The sequence below is a fragment of the Ranitomeya imitator genome, chromosome 1, assembly GCF_032444005.1.
Source record: "Ranitomeya imitator isolate aRanImi1 chromosome 1, aRanImi1.pri, whole genome shotgun sequence".
In the NCBI taxonomy this organism is placed as follows: Eukaryota; Metazoa; Chordata; class Amphibia; order Anura; family Dendrobatidae; genus Ranitomeya; species Ranitomeya imitator.
In genome coordinates this window covers 120,179,002-120,199,882 of record NC_091282.1, presented here as the reverse complement: position 1 = coordinate 120,199,882, position 20,881 = coordinate 120,179,002, and the positions used below count along the sequence as shown (strand labels likewise).

The window sequence follows — 20,881 nt, the reverse complement described above, 5'->3', positions numbered from 1 at the left end:
ATCTGCACCCAGAGCCGCCATATACTCACAGGAGCGTTGTCATGGTCCACGGAGAAGTTGCACACGATCCAAGTGTCCGTCTCATTCTCACTGGCAGCTGGTATCATCCGGATGGCGGATAAATACAAGACGTCTCGCTGAGAAGCCGGCCATACTCGCTGGGAATCACAAAATAGGCCATTTTTATTAACACTCACATATTACAGGTTGAACACCATTAGTCGTCCTTTGGATTGAATCTAACATGTTCTTAAAGGGACTATTATTTTTTTTTTTTAAGTAATCTAAAAAATTATGATAGTTACCGTATATACTCGAGTATAAGCCGAGAATTTCAGCCCATTTTTTTAGGCTGAAATTGCCCCATCTCGGCTTATACTTAAGTCATTCCCAGGGGTCAGCAGGGGAGGGGGAGCAGCACACGTCTAATAATACTCACCTGCTCCTGGAGCGGTCCCTGCACGTCCATGGTTCTCCGGGCGTCGGCAGCTTCTTCCAGCGTTGAGCAGTCACATGGTACCGCTCATTACAGTAATTAATATGGACCCGACTCCACTCTCATAGAGGTGGAGCTACATATTCATTACTGTAATGAGCGGTACCACGTGACCGCTCAACACAGGAAGAAGTTGCTGGCGCCCGGAGAACCATGGATGTGCAGGGACCGCACCAGGAGCAGGTGAATATAACGGGGGCATTGCACAATATTCACCTCTCCTGGTTCCACCGCCGGGCTCAGTCTTCCCCATCCTCTGCAGTGACGCTCAGGTCAGAGGGTGCGATGACACGGCGGTGGAACGGGGAAAGGTGACTATAGCAAGTGCCAGGGGCCCGAGCGACGAGAGGCAAGTATGTGATTTTTTTTTTTTTTTTTTTTTTAATCGCAGCAACAGCATATGGGGCAAATGTGTCAATGGAGCAATGATCAACATTTGTGCAGCATTATATGGGGCGTATTTAGTATGAAGCATCTTATCGGGCGCATCATGAACTGTATGGAGCATTATATGAGGCTTCTGATTCAATATGGATATTCAAAAACACTTAACCTACCGAGGTCTCAATTAAATTTACTTTTATTAGTATCTATTTTTATTTTTGACATTTACGGTAGCTGCTGCATTTTCCACCCTAAGCTTATACTCGATTCATTAAGTTTTCCCATTTTTTTGTGTGGCAAAATTAGGTGTCTCGGCTTATACTCGAGTATATACGGTAACTATTGGTGCCAGGAACAGCCATTTTAGCCTTGGGAGAAGTAGACAAAAATGTTCCTTAATTGGATTAGTGACAGGATGCCCCAAATCCAATCCTAGAACTACTACTCCATACTGGATACCTGGTTCTGAAAACGCACATTTATATAGTGACATGGAGAGAAGTATAGCAGCTCTTTGCTTCACGTGTTATTCCCACCCTCAGATGGTTCCCATAAAACATCTATAGGCATCGCTACATACAATTACCAATACCAAGCATTGGTAAATGTGGACCGTCCTGCAACTATTGCCCCATCAGATTACTCTACAGTCGCCTTTGGAAGTGTCCTCCTGTAGTCTCAACGGTAATGATGAAGTACAAGCACTTCTATGGTTCTTTACTCCATAGACTGCCAGTGTATCGTGCCCTTCTGCAGGTCCGGCTGAACACATGGGGTGAGCAGGGACGTTTATAGACAGGCACTCCCTAACTCAGCCGGCGTCGTCTGCCCTACACTGTGCATCTTACTGTGTGACATGTCTGCACTTCTGTTACCCCATAGTGCGCGCACACTGAACGGTGGACATGTGTGCACTTTGGCTATAGCAGATCTGAGTGTGTATTCTACGGCTTTAGTGGAATGTGTGGACAATGGCTGCAGCGGGTGTGTTTGTACGTATACTATGGTTGTAGAAGTACTGTGCGGGTGTATGATTTTTGTTGCAGAGCTGTGTGTGTGTTTGTATAATAATATAGCTGTCGCAGAACCGTATGTGTAACCAATGTACCAGGCGTTTAGCCATAAGCCAGACAGGAGGAGGGCAACAAAATTAATAAAGGGGATGGGAGAACTACAATACCCAGATAGATTAGCGAAATTAGGATTATTTAGTCTAGAAAAAAGACGACTGAGGGGCGATCTAATAACCATGTATAAGTATATAAGGGGACAATACAAATATCTCGCTGAGGATCTGTTTATACCAAGGAAGGTGACGGGCACAAGGGGGCATTCTTTGCATCTGGAGGAGAGAAGGTTTTTCCACCAACATAGAAGAGGATTCTTTACTGTTAGGGCAGTGAGAATCTGGAATTGCTTGCCTGAGGAGGTGATGATGGCGAACTCAGTCGAGGGGTTCAAGAGAGGCCTGGATGTCTTCCTGGAGCAGAACAATATTGTATCATACAATTATTAGGTTCTGTAGAAGGACGTAGATCTGGGGATTTATTATGATGGAATATAGGCTGAACTGGATGGACAAATGTCTTTTTTCGGCCTTACTAACTATGTTACTATGTTATGATTACTTTTCTTGCATAGACATTGGTGAGAAAATTCAGTGGCCATTAAGAACATGAATATACAGATATTTCAGACTATCTTCTTTGATCCTGCTGACTTACTTTTGGAGGGGTGAGTGGGGATAGTGTATCTAAATATAATTTTACACTATCACAACAACTATATTACAAACATGTATTAGCGTCATATCTAATATGGACAAAAATGTTGCTCTGTCCCACTTCGAGTGTGGCAACTCTGTAAGCAGAGGAAAACAGAGGGAGCGACCTGCAGCACTTAGGAGAAGCAGGGGGGCTGCTGGGAAATGCTTTAGCTTTAAAAGGAAAACATATTTATAGATTTTCTAATGAAAAATAATGCCATTGTGGGATTAACCTTTTAAAGGTAGTCAGTGCTCCCCAACACAACACAGACTATGTTCACAATCATATAGGGGACTTGGAGGCCCCCCATTCTTAAATGCCCTATTCCCCCTCACCCAAAGAAAACACATTCAGCTCTTGCATCGGGTTTCCCGGAGCTCGTGACATTATTAGAACTTTAACTAGGCAAGTGAGTACTGTAAATCCAGATACAACGAGGGGCGGTGTGACGCGAGTTCAGGGGCAGAACAGTGCCAGGGGCCATGCTAAGCATTCACCGAACATCATACTTTGCATATTAATTAAACTGTGTTTATTTGGACACTGAAGAGATTAATACACTAAATGTATGATTCTTATAGGGGCCAAGTCCCTGATATGACTATAAACTCAATTTAATTTGTGTTTAGATGGGGTGACCAACTCCCTTTAATCCTCCTTTGCCGCCCATTACGGTTATTAGGCTAAGATATCCCAGACTCCCCAGATCTGCCTTTATCTGTAGCAGTGGTGAGGCTCTGCAGAAAAACAATGTAACAGAAGCGGAATAGATTGACATACCTTGTGCGTCTGGTACACGATTATCGAATTTGGAGATAGTTTTTCAACAACATGAAAATTTTCGATGGTTGCTGTCGGGACAAACAACATAAACACCATGTGAGTAAAATGCCCCCCAAAAAAAGAAACAACACTAGTATATTTGGCTGTAGAAATGGTCTTACTCTCCCAGTCGTTGCGTACGTCAACATTCCAGAAGTACTGGCACACTTCGTGCCCTGTGACTCCTTTCACAGAATGCGTGGCCTTCAAGGGGTCAAGAACGATGCCATTTTCTTCTACTTCCCTTCTATAAACCTGCAAAGATCAGATTCATCAGTCAGTGGCAGGAAAAAGTCGTCCTTTTATTTGGCGACTTATAAGATAAATTACCTTCATTTCTCCTTCTTCTACAACAAGTTGCCAGTTTGCGTCTCCGCCGACATCTTGCAGTGAGTAAGTCATGTGGTTCTGTACCATCTCATCGACCTGCATCAAACAAGTACGTTATTCGGAAGTATAATGATCAGATTGTAGAACAACAATCCTTTCCCAAGCAACGACTAACATGGCGCATTTAAGGGGGTATTCAGAAAACCCCACTAAACAGACACTGTGCTTTACTCGCACTCCTCAGGTGCAGCCCTGAGTCTCCACCACTGCTCCCGATGTCTGATACTGTCTGCAGCGCTGACGCCACATCGAAAGCACTGCAGCCAATCAATAAAATTGGTTACTATCCGTGACAATATCAGACATCAGAAACAGCAGTATAGACTCTTATGGACCCAGGGAGCACAAAGCAGTTTGTTATTTCTGTTTCAGAAGACAGAAAAACAGGATTTTTGGTTGCTTACCGTAAAATCTGTTTCTTGAAGCCTCCATTGGGGGACACAGGAACCATGGGTGTATGCTGCTGCCACTAGGAGGCTGACACTATGCAAATAACAAAATTAGCTCCTCCTCTGCAGTGTACACCCCACCGACTGGCATTAAACTCTTCAGTTAGTGAGAAAGCAGTAGGAGAAAGAACAAGGTTGAAAAACCATAACCACAAACTTGAGAACTGTAAACGTGAGAACAGTCAGAGAACATATAACAAAAACATTGGGAGGGTGCTGTGTCCCCCAATGGAGGCTTCAAGAAACAGATTTTACGGTAAGCAACCAAAAATCCTGTTTTCTTTATCGCCTCTCATTGGGGGACACAGGAACCATGGGACGTCCCAAAGCAGTCCCAAGGGCGGGAAAAACAGACTTCCATCAGGTCAGAGGACTCACCACTGCCGCCTGCAGGATCCTTCTGCCTAGGCTGGCGTCCGCCGATGCGTAGGTATGGACCTTGTAAAATTTGGCGAACGTGTGGATGGAAGACCAAGTTGCCGCTTTGCACAGCTGTAGGGCGGAAGCCCTGTGGTGCACCGCCCAGGAGGCGCCGACTGCCCGGGTAGAGTGAGCCTTAATCCCAGGAGGGGGCACTCTGTTCTTGACCCGGTAAGCCTCCAAGATTGCCATTCTGATCCATCGAGCAATAGTCGCTTTAGAAGCCGGCTGGCCTCTGCGCGTGCCATCAGGAATGACGAAAAAGGAATCCGTCTTCCGGAAAGTGGACGTTCTGTCCAGATAGATCCTCACAGCCCTGACAAGATCCAGCTTGTTCAATGATCGCTCCAGAGGATGAGTCGGAGCTGGACAAAAGGAAGGTAGAACGATGTCCTCGTTGAGGTGGAAACCACCTTAGGAAGAAAAGAAGGAGGGGGCCGGAAGACCACCTTGTCCTGGTGAATGACCAAAAACGGAGGACGGCAAGACAGGGCCGCCAGCTCGGAAACGCGGCAAATGGACGTGATGGCCACAAGAAAGGCTACCTTCCATGATAAAACTGATAGAGGAATCTCCCTAAGAGGTTCAAAGGGAGAAACCTTCAGAACGTCCAGTACCAGGTTTAGGTCCCATGCCTCCACAGGGGCCCTGTACGGCGGGACGGCGTGGGCTACCCCCTGAAAGAAGGTCTTAACCTGTGGCCGAGAGGCCAAGGTCTTCTGAAAGAGGATGGAAAGCGCAGAGACCTGACCCTTCAGAGAACTAAGAGCCAGGCCCGAATCCAGTCCTGCCTGAAGGAAGGCCAAAAGAGAAGGCAGGGAAAAAACCATAGGCGGAAGGCGGTTGGACTCGCACCACCGGAAGTAGGCCTTCCAGGTGCGGTAGTAGATCCTGGAAGACGAAGGCTTCCGAGCCTGAATCATGGTGTGAATCACCCGGTCCGAAAGGCCAGACGCTCTCAGAACCGCGGTCTCAACAGCCACGCCGTTAAACTGAGCGACCGAGAATTCGGGTGGCAGATCGGACCCTGGGACAGCAGATCGGGCCTGTCTGGAAGGCGCCAGGGAGCGTCCGCGAGAAGGTTGACGAGCTCCGCGAACCAAGCTCTCCTGGGCCAATCCGGGGCGATCAGGATGACCGGCACCCCTTCCGCTTTGATCTTCTTCAACAGTTTGGGAAGTAATGGAAGGGATGGGAACAGGTAGGGCAGCTCGAACTGTGACCAAGGAATGGCCAGAGCATCGACGCCCACTGCGAGAGGATCGCGGGACCTGGAGACGAACTGCGGAACCTTCCTGTTGACTCGGGACGCCGTGAGATCCACATCCGGAGTTCCCCATCGAAGACAAATCTGATGGAAGACCTCCGGATGTAAGGACCATTCCCCTGCCGCGAGGCCCTCGCGGCTGAGGAAGTCGGCGGCCCAGTTTTCCACGCCGGGGATATGCACCGCGGATATCACCGGAACCGTTGCCTCTGCCCAAAGGAGGATCTTGGATACCTCGGCAAGGGCCAAGGAGCTCCGAGTCCCCCCCTGATGGTTGACATATGCCACAGCCGTGGCGTCCGTCTGGATCCGGACTGGAAGGCCCCTGAGAATCCTTTCCCAGTGGCGGAGGGACAGGAAGATGGCCCGAATTTCGAGGACGTTGATCGGCAGAGATGACTCCTGCAGCGACCAGCGGCCCTGGACCGTCAGGTGGTGAAAAACCGCACCCCAGCCGAGCAGGCTGGCGTCCGTTGTCACCACCTGCCAGTGAACTGGAAGGAAGGACCTGCCCTGGGAGATGAGAGGTGACGTCAGCCACCAGTTGAGAGACCGCCTGACCCGAAAGGAGAGTTTGATCGGTCGATCCAGGGAGAAGACCGACCTGTCCCACTGAGACAGAATGGCTTGCTGAAGGGGTCGCGAATGGAATTGGGCGAAGGGAATCGCTTCCAATGTAGCTACCATCCTCCCCAGAACCTTCATGGCCGAACGGAGGGAGGGAGGTCGAGGACCCTGGAGCAAGCGTATGTCCCGACAGAGAGTGGATCTCTTGTCTGTGGGAAGGAAGACTCTGCTCTGACGAGTATCGAAAAGCATGCCCAGAAAGATGATGCGCTGAGAAAGAATAAGGCAGGACTTCTTCCGGTTTACCACCCACCCGAAACGGGCTAAGGTGTCGAGAACAATGGACAGGCTTTCGTGGGCCTGAGCGAAGGACGGAGCCTTGATGAGGATGTCGTCGAGATATGGAAATAGGACCAGGCCTCTGACTCTCAAGATGGCCATCAGCGCCGCCATGATTTTCGTGAACACTCTTGGCGCGGTTGCGAGACCGAACGGCAGGGTGACGAACTGAAAATGATCTCGTTGCACTGCAAAGCGCAGGAAACGGTGATGTCCGGGAAATATCGGGACATGGAGGTAGGCGTCCTGGATATCTATTGAGCATAGAAACTCCTGAGCCTCCATGGAAGCAATTACTGAACGAAGGGATTCCATCCTGAAGTGTCTCAGGCGAACTCTCCTGTTCAGCAATTTGAGGTCCAGAATGGGGCGAACTTTGCCGTCTTTTTTCGGTACCACAAAAAGATTCGAGTAGAAACCCGTGAAGCGTTCCTTTTCTGGGACAGGAACGATTACCCCGGATTTGAGCAGAGAAGCGATGGCTGAGAAGAAGCCCGGAACTAGAGCAGGGTCTCTTGGAGGACGGGATTGGAAGAAACGATCCCGAGGTCGGGAAGCGAACTCTATTTTGTATCCCGAGGATACAACTTCCCTGACCCATGCGTCCTCTACTGCGGAAATCCAGACGTCCCTGAAAAGGAGAAGACGGCCGCCCAATCTGGGAGTTGGGCTGGAGTCTTGCCGAGAGTCATGCCGAGGTGGATCTTCCAGTCCTGGGCCTGGAGGATCTACCCTGGGAGAAACGAGGACGCCAGGACGGAGTGGGCCTAAAGGACACCGCCTTCTTCTCTTGACGTGCCTGTGGCCTCTGTTGCTGCTGGGAAAAGGAGTTTGACGCAGCGAAGCGACGAAAAGGCCGAAAAGGACGAAACTGTCGTCTAGGAGGAGGGCGACGAGGCTTAGCCTGGGGGAGAAGAGAACTTGTACCCCCGGTGGCGTCCTTAATTATTTGGTCCAGCTGGGAACCAAAGAGGCGAGAGCCCTGGAAGGGCAGACTAGTGAGGGACTTTTTGGAGGACAAGTCCGCCTGCCAGGCCTTGAGCCAAACGGTCCGGCGGATGGCAACGGCATTGCTGGAAGCTTGAGCCGCACAAGACGCGGCATCCAGAGAGGCGGAAACGAGATATTCACCAGCATGGGAAATCTGGTTGGCAAGTTCCGCTAATTGCGCGGGAGGCGCCCCATCCAGGATACCCCGCCGAAGATCCTTGGCCCATTTTGAGATGGATTTTGAAGCCCAAGTGGACGCAAAAGCTGGACATAGAGCCGCTGAAGCCGCTTCAAAAGCAGATTTCTCGAAGGATTCTATAACTCTATCGTTAGAATCCTTCAGAGATGCTCCGCCGGACAGAGGAAGCACCGTGTTGGTGGACAGCCTGGAAACAGGGGGGTCCACCGAGGGAGATGCCGTCCAATTGGCGGCAAGTTCTGGAGGAAAAGGATATAACACACCCAGGCGTTTTCCCCTCTGAAAACGCCTAGTGGGGTTCTCTCTCTCTCTGGACACGATTTCCTCGAATTCAGGATGAGGAGCAAAAAATTTTGAAGGTGGTTTGGCCCGTCTGAACGAAACCGCCTGATCTGCGGGTTCCGTAGAGGGATCCTTGATGCCACATGTTTGGTTTATTGCCCCAATGAGGTTCTGGACTGTCTCACTCATGGTGGCGATTTGGTTAGGATCCAGCTCCGAAGTATCCTCTGAAGGCGCATCAGATAATGCCTCGCCTGACTCAGGGGAGGAGGATCGGTGGGACACCAACCGCGGGGGAGGGCCGAGCGGCGAGATGGAGCGCGAAGAGGACTCAGACCGACGTTCCTGTCTGGACCTTTTGTGGCTAGTCAAGGAGGGCTCGGGCGGCGGTTCCTGCGACCCGCTGGCCACTGCAGGGGTCTGCAGGGGTAACCGATCCAGCGCGGACACTAGGGTTTGAGATACCCGTGTTAAATCGGCCACCGATTGTGACAGAGAGGCGGCCCAGCCTGGGATGGGGGGATCACTCTCGGGCGGAACAGCCGGGGGATCCTGGGCGGTGGGAACAATCGGGTTGCTGCAGGACTGACACAGCGGGGAGGACTGACCTGAGGGAAGTTTGCTGTTACAGGACGAACATGCAAAGTACGTGACTAAGGCAGAAGATGAAGAGGTAGGGGGACGAGAGCGGCCCCCTTTAGAGGTAGACATTTTTAGGGACCCTGAAGATGCCAGTGGGTTAGGGGACAGTGGGCAGAGGGGGGTGTCAGTCTGCAGTGCAGCTACTCACGGACCCGGTCCTGGAAGATGTCCCACTTGTCCTCGGTGGAGAACTTCCCTGAGGTGCTGATTCTGCGATGCTGAGCCACAGAAGATGTGAGTGAAGGAGCGTGGCGCGCTGCGTGAGGCACTGCGAGGGCGGCTGCTGCTGTGAGAAGCGGTGCACACCGGCCGAGGGACCCACGAGGAAGGGGGTGGAGCCAGACGCAGAGGCGCCGGTGGGCAAGGCGCAGTATGTCGGGCGAGAAAAAAGCCCGCCCGCAGAACCGGAAGTGAGGAGCCGAGAAACCGGAAGTAGGCCCCGGCCAAAGCCGGGACCTAAATTAGAGACCGGCGCCGCCGGAGAAGGGAACCGCGGCGCCGGAGCAGTGCGCCGCAGGGACTGAGAAGAGAGGCAGCCTGCCAAGGCTGTCCGGGAAAAACGGAACTGGCGGGGTCGCGGCGCCAGAAGTAGGCCCCGGCAGAAGCCGGGACCTAAATTAGAGGCCGGCGCCGCCGGAAATTCGCGGAGAAACGCGGCGCTAGTGCGCCGCTGGAAAACCGCGGCGCCGGAGAATCGCGGCGCCGGAGCGCCGCCGGAGAATCGCGGCGTCGGAGCGCCGCAGAAAGTAAGTGGCACGGCATCCTGCCAAGGACGCCGTGCAGACACAGGACGCATTGTGGCCCCCGAGCAGAGAGACCGCAGGGGGAAGCGGCGCGGCAGCCTGCTAGGCTGTGACTCTGTAAGGGGCTGTGCGGCTGCAGGGAGAGAACTGCGGCCGCTAAGGAAGAAGAGCTTATGGCTGTCCCTGGGATCCCTCTAAAATAAACGCCATGAGGGAGGACAGGGGAACATCTGGAGAAAAGATCCCGGGGGAATGGAGGGGAAATACTCACCTAAACATCCCACGCCGTTACTAACCTGAGGGGAATGAGACGTCCACGGAGCTGTGATGGACGTCCTCGTCTCCTCCAACCGACAGGCTCTGGTAGGCGAGTGGGTGAGGGACGGAGCCAGGACCGGACTTCTGAGCACGCTTCTGTGCTAGGATCTTGGTCCTGGAGAGGGATCTATGAGGATACGGGGTGGCAGTACACGCCGTACTCATAGTCCGCATTGTGGGAATACAGGTGTGACTGCTCACCCTGTATCCCTCCGGAAAAAACCTGAAAAGAAACGACGCACATTGAGGTAGATAAGGGTCTAATGAAAGACCCGTGTCCACCTCCTACTGACACTAAGCTAAACTGAAGAGTTTAATGCCAGTCGGTGGGGTGTACACTGCAGAGGAGGAGCTAATTTTGTTATTTGCATAGTGTCAGCCTCCTAGTGGCAGCAGCATACACCCATGGTTCCTGTGTCCCCCAATGAGAGGCGATAAAGAAACGCTTTTTAACCCCTTCACCCCGAAGCCTATTTTCACCTTCCTGACCGGGCCAATTTTTACAATTCTGACCACTGTCACTATGTGGTAGTAACTCTGGAACGCTTCAACGGATACCACTGATTCGGAGCCTGTTTTCTCGTGACATATTGTACTCCACGATAGTAGCTAAATTTCTTACATAGGACTTGCATTTATTTATTTGTGAAAAAAAAAAAAGGGAAATTTGGCCAAAATTTAGCAATTTTCAAACTTAGTTTTTATGCCCTTAAATCAGAGTCATGTCACACAAAACAGTTAGTAAATAACATTTCCCCAACGTCTAACTTACATAAACACAATTTTTTTAAATACTTTTTTTCTAGAAAGTTAGAAAGATTAAAAGTTGACCAGCGATTTCTCATTTTTCCAATAAAATTTACAAAACCACTTTTTTTTTTAAGGGACCACATCACATTTGAAGTAACTGAAGGGCCTATATGACAGAAATTACCCAAAAGAAGTTTATTAACCCTTTAGGTGCTTTACAGGAACTGAATTAACGTGGATGGAAAAAAAAAATTAAACATTTAACTTTTTTTCACAAATTTTTTTACTTTTGTGTTTGTGTCGCACATTTTATTTTTTATTGTGTTTAGGTGTGAGTTTGGTATAAAGAAAGATAATATAATAAAAACATAAAAAGTTGGAAAATGGAAAAAAAACTTAAACGGACATCAGTAAAAAAAAATAAATAAAATTATTGAGCTCCCGCAACTGACACAGACCCTTACTGTATTCAGTAAAAAAAATTAATACTGTAGTAGATGAAGATTACTACAGTATATTTTTACTGTCCCTAATTTAGTCCTGTCAACTAAGCTAAATAATTTTTTTTTAAAAAATTTTGTGTGAAAAGAAAAAAACAACCGGATACTGATCAGTGATGTGTGTCGCTGATCAACGCGCGATGGCTGTAGGCTCATGGATGTTTTTTTTACCTGCTTTGCTATCGGACACTAAACCTGACTAAATTTAGTAAGAAATACTGTAGTAGAAGCTCATTATTAAGGTATATTTTTACTGTCCCCAATCTAGTCCTAGCAACTAAAAAGAAAACAACCGGATGGCAATCAGTGATGTGTGTCACTGACCTCCGCTCAATGGCTGTAGGACATACGCACTGATGTGGTGCAAAAAGGTGATTAAGGGAATAAAAAAGTCCTGGCCAAAAGCGAGCACAAACGCTGATCAGTGATGTGCGTCTGATCAGTGATCGGCAGCTGCAGGGCGCATGGAGAAAAAACCTGCCAAACAAAAGTGCTCAAGCACTGACCAGTGCTCAGCGGCAGAAGGGCAGAGTGTGAGGGGTTAGGCATAGGTGAGGGGGCGGAGAGGAGTGGATTGGAGCGGATCAAGGACTTTTTTGAGGAATTGGAGAAACGCCAGCAGCAATGATGGCACGGGCTTGAAAAAGTCTGGCACCACAGAGCCCAGTACAGCACGACAGAACACCACAATGACATCCCCATGCCAGAATTAGGAAGTGCAGTGTGGTCATTATGGGGTCAGATTTGATCTCTGCATTATGATTAGTGCAATCGATGTCACTGTCCGATCGCATTAATCAGTGCTGGGCTGGTGACGCCGGCATTGCTAGGCTCCAGCCTGAAAAACTGAAATTGCTGTGATTGGCTGTTCAATTCAGAACAGCCAATCACAGCAATGGTAGTTGCTGGGGAGGGGCAACGAAACCCCCCATGACGATGAGCCGAGGCGCCCTGCTGTAAGATTCAGCAGGCACCTTAACACGGTGCCACAAAATAGCCATGACGTCCAAATTGGGAAGTCATTCCCTTCCATGATGTACTGGGCATGTCCAAAATTGGGAAGGGGTTAAATGGCTGGAGTCCATTCAGACATGAGATTTTACAAATCAGACAGTTTTCATTAGACTTACCGCTCGGACAAATCGATGACTTTCCAAACCAATGAAAGGATCACTAGCTGGTAACGATGAAGACAAGTGTGATCTGGTCTTTTCTGACTGACACTACAAGAAAGAAAGAAAAAAAAAAAGTCAATGAAATACATTTTGTACATGACCCTGTGTGTAGAAGAGCACTTTTCTTTGGAGTGGGCCCTTCAGCAATGAAGAAGACGTATGTGTGTCTTGTATGTATGCCTTCTAGGATCATACACGAGGGAGCATGCATGACCAACCAACATGTTACCAGCTCCAGAGTGGCCTTTATTTCCACTACTCCAATGAGTAATCTTTTTTTGTTAAATCCTCCATACTATTCCAGAGATCTGGGTTTTAGTTGTTACTACTTTCTATGGTGTTTACAAGGGGGCATTGCACAGAATAATAAACCTTGCCGCTTTGTAAAGACCCTAAAAATAGTATTAAATATGAAAAGGCCCCGATATCTGGAACAGTATGGAGGATAAAAACAAAAACTGAACACTCAGGGGGAGCAGCGGGAATAACAGAAGAGAAAAGCTGATCCTTTTGACCTGGGGAAAGGTGGTCTTCGCCCTCCGGTCTCCACTCTAGTAGCATCTACTCTTACAGACTTCTCCTGGTGGAAAGGGGGCAGATTCCTCCTGGTTATGGGGCATAACGTGTCGGGTACAGTTATGTAAGGTTTCCCAATCCGCTTCCCATAAAACCCAGCCACTGCCGGCGACACACCGCATCACAACTACCTGCTCGATCTTGTCCTGTCGGTCCAAAGCAGCTTCAACGGCATCAAAGAATTCTTCTTCATTAATTAAACTGTTCGGTCCCTCCTGCCATAACGTAAAAGACGATTATTCCCTGAGCAGAGCGAATCCGCTGTCTCCACGTCCCACGGATTGGACAGTACCACGGTGTCACAATCAGCTTTCCATTCCCTTCTCCAACAGGTCATTCCGGGCCAAGCTGCATAGGCCCATAGGGATGGAATTTAAAAAATATAGACGCTTTACTCCTCTAAAGGATGAGCGGCACTTCTTTGCTCACAGTTGAGTCCCTTGCTATCAGACTGGTGGTGATCTAGAAATCTGGGCTATAGGAGAGCTGCAGCCAATCAGTGGCCTGAGCCTTCTCATTCGAGACAATACCCATTTTGGATGGATTAAAGGGATGCAGCCGATCAGATTGACGATTGGCTGCAGCCATCAAGGGACACCCCTGCTGGATGTCAATGCCAGCAGTCTGGCGGGAGGCACAGCTGCAAGAGCAGGGGAGTGATGGCCGTCTGGGAGAGGAGTGCAGTTTGGGCTGTGAATGGTCATTCCTAATATATAGGAAAACCAATATAATGCAGTAATGTGTATTCTGCAAGCTGGTGGCAACGTGATAAAGATGTCAGAAACAGGACTGATCCCCAACACGTGTGATGTGCTCTGCCCCTGCCATCCATCTACCGTACCAGTGTGTCCCAATGAGTTACCCTAGCAGACTGTACACCTACTTCATAGTCTGGTCCACCAAAGTGCGATTTCTTCTTCAGTTCGGTCATGGCATTCTTGTAGGCTTCTTCCACTCTTCTTCTCTTTTCAACCTCCTAAAACAAGTAGAATTAGCGTTATATATTAGAAAAAGAATGGCGGCACAGCTTGGTTTTATGATCAGCCATGGAGCAGTCAGATTCTATGCACAAAATGAAGAAAGGGTGGGGGAAAAAAATGATAAGGCTGGTCACCAAAGACTGGTCACCAGGCTTAGTAGTGCAGTGCGCGACTCGCCGGTCCGCACTGTAGAAAGAGCTACCCACAGCACAGAGCCGCTCGCTGGACAGACGGTGGGATCGGGATGACCGCCGGCTCCGTTTGCCGTTGCTTACTTGCAGCCGCTGCCATATTTCACACAGTGTCTTTACATTTACCAATTACGTTAATGGGATCTCATCCGCGCGCAGAGACATTAGTCAGAAGCTTTTTACTGAAGATGTGAACAACCCTGCAGGAAATCCTCACATATTAGCGTGGGTTTTGCGGTTCTCAATATCCATATGTTGGTGTCACTGAAATACTAACTACAAGGAGAAATCCATTATAGGAGATTTAGTTTAAAAGGATATTCCAGTTTAAAAAAAAAATTCACATTTAAGGTTAATTTTTAATTAGTTTTGGATTTTAATTCACTTCCGCCTAGATGTGTGCGGCCCGCACGGCACAAGTGAATCCATGCATGTCTAGTCACAGTGGCCGGAGGGACTGCAGACTTTTGGGATCAGCCTGGACAACCCATCGAAGTACAGAAATTGTAAAAGTAATCTCTCTCCACAAAATTACCATTGCAACCAAGTACAGGCGCTTGGTGCCGCCAAACCGTTCAGTGCACCTTCCCACCTACTAGTCTTCTCCGCCCCGATGCCTTCAGTGACAGCTCGGCGTCATAGTGGCAGAGATAGATGGAAAATTACGTAGTGGGTCGGAAAGTGCCCTGATCTGTTCGGCCACGCCAAACGGGCGTTAATGATGGCGCTGGGTCTCCATAGTCATTCTGTGCTGAGATATCTTTAACTCATTAAAAGACACGGCAATTTTTCAATTTTGCATTTTCGTTTTCTTCTTGGCTTCTTGCAAGAGCCGTAACCTATATTCCTCCAATGACGTAGTTGAATACGGACTTGTTTTTGTGGAACAAGTAGATTGTAAAAAATGTATATAAAAAAAATCATTTTACCATATAAAGCAGTGAAACGCGTAAAAAAAAAAAAAAAAATCCAACTGTGGGGAAATTGCAGAGAAATATAATGCAATTCCTCAATTGTTATTTTGGGTTTTGTTCATTGTGCGGGTAAACGACCTGACAACAAGACTCCAGGTCAGTACAATTACAATAATACCAAACTTACATACCTTTTTGTAAGTGGTGAAAAAAATTCAGAAGTTTATAAAAATAAAATTAAAAACGTGGGTTTTATATTTCCGTTGATCAAGCCGTATGGGGATTTTTTTTTTCTTTTTTGCGTCTAAAGCCAACTGTTTTATGGATACAGATTTGAGGAACATAAAATGATTCATCTCTTTATTGCATTTTTGTAGGGAGGCTGGTGTCACAAAAACGAATATTTTTACTCTCTCATTATGTTAATCATCTTATTCTATGCTTATTTTTATATTATGATAGACCGAACTTTTACGGATGTGGTTATATCAAATCTGTTTTATTTTTTTTTTCATTATTTAAATTTCTTTTGTTTTTTTGATTGAAAATTTTTTGGGGGCGGGGGGTTTGTGGGGGGGGGAAGGATTTTCAATTTTTATATCTTGTTCGATCCGTTTAGTATATAACACAATCCCACAGATTTGCAGTCTGTAATGAAAGTTGAGGACTGCAGCTGCACTTCACAGGAGTACCAAGATGGCAGTGATGGGGGTCTTCAGTAGACCCCAGGCTGCCACGGGAGTAGATGAGTGTGAGCAATGGAAATGAGGTCATTTAAATGCCACTGAGAGACTGACGGCAGCATTTATAGGATTAACAAGCAGCAACCAGAGCTCAGCTCCTGGCCCCTGCTGTTAGACAGATGTGAGCTATATAACCGCGTGCTGTACATGGAGCGCAGCTCCTGAGTCGGCTCCACACACGGTCAGACCAGTGCTGATGTACATTTATGGAATTACTCACTAAGGAGTTAAATACGTTTTTCCAGAATCAAAACCATCACCTGGCTCCGTGATCTGTCAGTCCCATAGACTGTGCATGGACAGGTAGCATGCATGCTTGTCTGCCAACCTGGATAATGTTCAGGGGCCACACTTTCATGATAAGTAAGGGTCCCATCATTGGGGCCATAGCAGTTTACTAACAGGATAAGCGTAAAAAATGTTGTTTATGGCAAATTTTGATTATGGAAAAACTTTTAAGGATCTATTCATTAGAGGAGAAAATTTCGGATTTTTCCACCTTTGTTTTTGACAATTTGACCATCATGCCTGAATAGACCACAATGCAAAAATCGCCATTACCTTGTCAAGCCTTTTTTGCCAGTTGTCCTCCCGCTTAACCATAAGGTCAATGCAATGCGATAGAGTGGCCAATATCCCAGCTGTAGTGGCCTTAAAGGTAATTGCTTCGCCTTTAAAATCAATTCCGTTTATGCACTTAGGCGTCACATGTGTGAACACTGAAATGCAAGGAAATCATGGGGAGACATTGTCAGTACACACCGTCACACAAGGATACAGGGCAGAAGGGCTGGAAAAGCGGCAGGAGATATTGGAATCTACTGCCTAAAAAAAAACCGCACCCTGTTCTGAGGATTGCCAATATTCAATGGGGGCAGTGCATGTAATAGAGAGGAAAAGCAGGAATAAAGGCAGTGAAGATAGGAAGGGGCTCATCATTGGAAGACGCGAGATCGCAAGCCAGCACCACCCAGGTTACAGGGGTCATATAGGCGTACAAGGAAATGGCTTACATTTTTCCCGGTTGCCATTACTGTTATGAATATACTCTCCAGTGTGGTTTTGCAGGAAATCTTCTTCGTCATCTTCAACTACTAAAGCAAAAAAAAAAAAAAAAAAAAAAACACGAAAGAAAATATATCATGTAAATCTGTACATTCAGATGACAATGTAGAACAGAGTAGTACAGATACAAACAATGGAAAATGAAAAGCCCCAACATCTCCATTTAGACCCATAAATATTTTTGCGGCTTTTTTTTTTTTTAATAGGATTATGGGCTTGAGCTACACAGCGACTTTGCTGTGACAAATAGTGTGTCCGAAGAGGTGGAAGACATTGCTAAATCACAGAATAATGCAAAAAAAAGGTGTTCACACTGCAACCTGCAAGGTTCTGCCGCAAGAAAGTTGTAAAAAATCCAAGCGATTCCAACTTTGAGATTTATTACGGCACATTGCTGGGCGTGACAGGACCCCATTCATGATCTTTGGTTGCAGGACCTTTGATGCCATATAGCCCCAGCCTTACAGTTTGGGTGTATAGAACATCCCATTGGAAGCATCTGCATAAGCTCTGCTATACTTTGTCCAATGTAGGATGGATAAAGTACAACGACAAGCAGGGGTTCTGACTTCCGAGACCCCCAGGGATCCCGAGAACAGGGATAATATACCGTACCTTTATCACGCTCCAGCTCGTCTTTACACACCGCATCTGCACAAGCGTCAAAATACTTTTGCAGTGTGTCAACCTGTCTGCACAGAATGTCACGGAAAGTCTCCATCTCGGCAAGTTTCTCCCGTAAACTGTGTCCTTTCTATAAAAAAAAATAAAATAAGGTGGAATATGAATGTAAGATTATGTAAATGGTAGTAGTCAGTAAAAAAAACAACACTACTTAAAAAAGGTCAGATCACATTACCCATCATTTACCCTAAAAATGACAAATAAGACATTAGATAATACTACGACTACTAGGAACAGCTGATCATGACAATATATAGATTACCTTAAATGACGACGTGGAAGTAGCAGAATAACCGCTTGCTCCAGAAACCAAGGACACCATGGAGCCATGCCTCCGTAAGCTCGACTCGGATCCATAGCCAGATTCAGACTGAAAGAAAGAAAAAACACAGATGGTTCCAGGTGTGAACTGGACCAGTCCTGCCACGATGCGATCAGTCGCCACAAATCAGGAGCAGCTTTTCTTCAATCCATTATTGCCGCTAGGATGCAATTGAGGATGAGTTGTGTTCATTTTCGCCTTATGGCCGAGAATTATCACAGCTATGCCAGAAAGGGTTAACAGACCACATGGACTTCTAATGGGTCTGTTACTTTCCGAACAGACTTATTATTGCTATCAAAACTAGAATATGAAGAGAAACCCAAGAACACAAGTGTGAACAGAGTTTGATATATACATGTGGACTGGAAAAGAAAAAACCTACAACAATGTGACCTCATAAAAGACTGGTAGTTTATCTTCTACCTCATCAAAGGAGGCAGTTCAACAAAAATAGTGCTGCACCCATCTTTTAGGCATTTTTGACAGATTATGCTATGGAGCCTCCAATGCAGATGTGACTACGACAGAACAGTTATGAAGACAAAAGGTAATTAAGATGAAGGTCTAGAGAAGAAGACAATGGCACTAAACCGATGCTGAGGAAAGCACGAGCCACCGCCGGCCACTTACTCGGCACAGAATATCATGGGACGTGTGGCTGATGTCACTTCTATTACAGGAAGCTGATGTGCTGTGGAGGTGGTCACTGCAGCCACCACAACCAGCATTACAGTACTGGCAGCATGTCAACCACCGCTCACAAAGGTCATCACTGAAGCCACCACAACCAGCATTACGGTCCAGGCAGCATGTCAACTACCGCCCACAGAGGTCATCACTGAAGCCACCACAACCAGCATTACGGTCCAGGCAGCATGTCAACTACCGCCCACAGAGGTCATCACTGAAGCCACCACAACCAGCATTACGGTACTGGCAACATGTCAACCACCGCTCACAGAGGACATCGCTGCAGCCACCACGACGAGCATTACAGTAATGGCAGCATGTCAACCACCGCCCACAGAGGTCATCACTGAAGCCACCACAACCAGCATTACGGTCCAGGCAGCATGTCAACCACCGCTCACAGAGGTCGTCACTGAAGCCTCCACCACAACCAGCATTACGGTCCAGGCAGCATGTCAACCACCGCTCACAGAGGTCATCACTGAAGCCACCACAACCAGCATTACAGTACTGGCAACATGTCAACCACCGCTCACAGAGGACATCGCTGCAGCCACCACCACAACCAGCATTACGGTCCAGGCAGCATGTCAACCACCGCTCACAGAGGTCATCGCTGCAGCCACCACAACCAGCATTACAGTACTGGCAACATGTCAACCACCGCTCACAGAGGTCATCACTGAAGCCACCACCACAACCAGCATTACAGTACTGGCAGCATGTCAACCACAGCTCACAGAGGACATCGCTGCAGCCACCACGACGAGCATTACAGTAATGGCAGCATGTCAACCACCGCCCACAGAGGTCATCACTGAAGCCACCACAACCGTAATGGCAGCATGTCAACCACCGCTCACAAAGGTCATCACTGCAGCCACCACAACCAGCATTACAGTACTGGCAGCATGTCAACCACAGCTCACAGAGGACATCACTGAAGCCACCACATCCAGCATTAGGGTACTGGCAGCATGTCAACCACCGCCCACAGAGGTCATCGCTGCAGCCACCACCACAACCAGCATTACGGTACAGTCAGCATGTCAACCACCACTCACAGAGGACATCGCTGCAGCCACCACGACCAGCATTACAGTACTAGCAGCATGTCAACCACCGCCCACAGAGGTCATCACTGAAGCCACCACCACAACCAGCATTACGGTACTGGCAGAATGTCAACCACCGCTCACAGAGGTCATCACTGCAGCCACCACGACCAGCATTACAGTACTGGCAGCATGTCAACCACCGCTCACAGAGGACATCGCTGCAGCCACCACGACCAGCATTACGGTACAGTCAGCATGTCAACCACCGCTCACAGAGGACATCGCTGCAGCCACCACGACCAGCATTACGGTACAGTCAGCATGTCAACCACCGCTCACAGAGGTCATCGCTGCAGCCACCACGACCAGCATTACAGTACTGGCAGCATGTCAACCACCACTCACAGAGGACATCGCTGCAGCCACCACGACCAGCATTACGGTACAGTCAGCATGTCAACCACCGCTCACAGAGGACATCGCTGCAGCCACCACGACCAGCATTACGGTACAGTCAGCATGTCAACCACCGCTCACAGAGGTCATCGCTGCAGCCAACACGACCAGCATTACAGTACTGGCAGCATGTCAACCACCACTCACAGAGGACATCGCTGCAGCCACCACGACCAGCATTACAGTACTGGCAGCATGTCAACCACCACTCACAGAGGACATCGCTGCAGCCAACACGACCAGCATTACGGTACAGTCAGCATGTCAACCACCACTCGTGTTGAGAACTAACATTGCATCCTTTACAATCCTGCAACATTTAACCCAGAGTCACAAAATGTCTCTTGGGGTGAAGGCGCTAGGAGCCATCAGTATCCAGTGACCAGTAGTGATGGAGTGGAGGTCGGGGTTCCACATTAGACCCATTGCGGAGGGATGTGACACTTGCCGCAATCTTTCCACTTTTCCTGCATTAGCTACAATATTGACTTAGTAATACATTGACTACAATTTGGCAGTTTGTGCGATTTGTGTCCGTGTCTAATAAAAAGTAACATTGCTAAGAAAGAACCAAAAAGAAATCACCTCTAGCAAAGAGGACCACCAACCCTCAACCTTCAGTCCATCCAGAACTCGCCATATGTGACGCTCCGGCCCCGGGACATAACACAGTCGGATACAAGACAGCACAATAACTGAA

General features: G+C 48.1%; 1 protein-coding gene across 3 annotated transcripts in view; it reads right to left on the bottom strand.

The window, feature by feature from the left end:
- Positions 1 to 20,881, bottom strand: part of CERT1 (ceramide transporter 1) — a 76,470-nt gene that overhangs the window by 7,613 nt on the left and 47,976 nt on the right. For 2 of the 3 annotated variants that reach the window (XM_069750244.1, XM_069750235.1), the window contains exons 4-14: positions 17,915 to 18,022; positions 17,584 to 17,722; positions 16,917 to 16,997; positions 16,465 to 16,622; positions 13,959 to 14,051; positions 13,207 to 13,290; positions 12,455 to 12,547; positions 3,799 to 3,894; positions 3,591 to 3,723; positions 3,427 to 3,497; positions 30 to 158 (exon numbers count right to left, since the gene is read on the bottom strand). In XM_069750244.1, coding sequence (XP_069606345.1) covers positions 30 to 158; positions 3,427 to 3,497; positions 3,591 to 3,723; positions 3,799 to 3,894; positions 12,455 to 12,547; positions 13,207 to 13,290; positions 13,959 to 14,051; positions 16,465 to 16,622; positions 16,917 to 16,997; positions 17,584 to 17,722; positions 17,915 to 18,022 — 1,185 coding nt within the window. The remainder of the gene's footprint in view (positions 1 to 29; positions 159 to 3,426; positions 3,498 to 3,590; positions 3,724 to 3,798; positions 3,895 to 12,454; positions 12,548 to 13,206; positions 13,291 to 13,958; positions 14,052 to 16,464; positions 16,623 to 16,916; positions 16,998 to 17,583; positions 17,723 to 17,914; positions 18,023 to 20,881) is intronic. The other variant, XM_069750252.1, reaches the window with a different exon arrangement.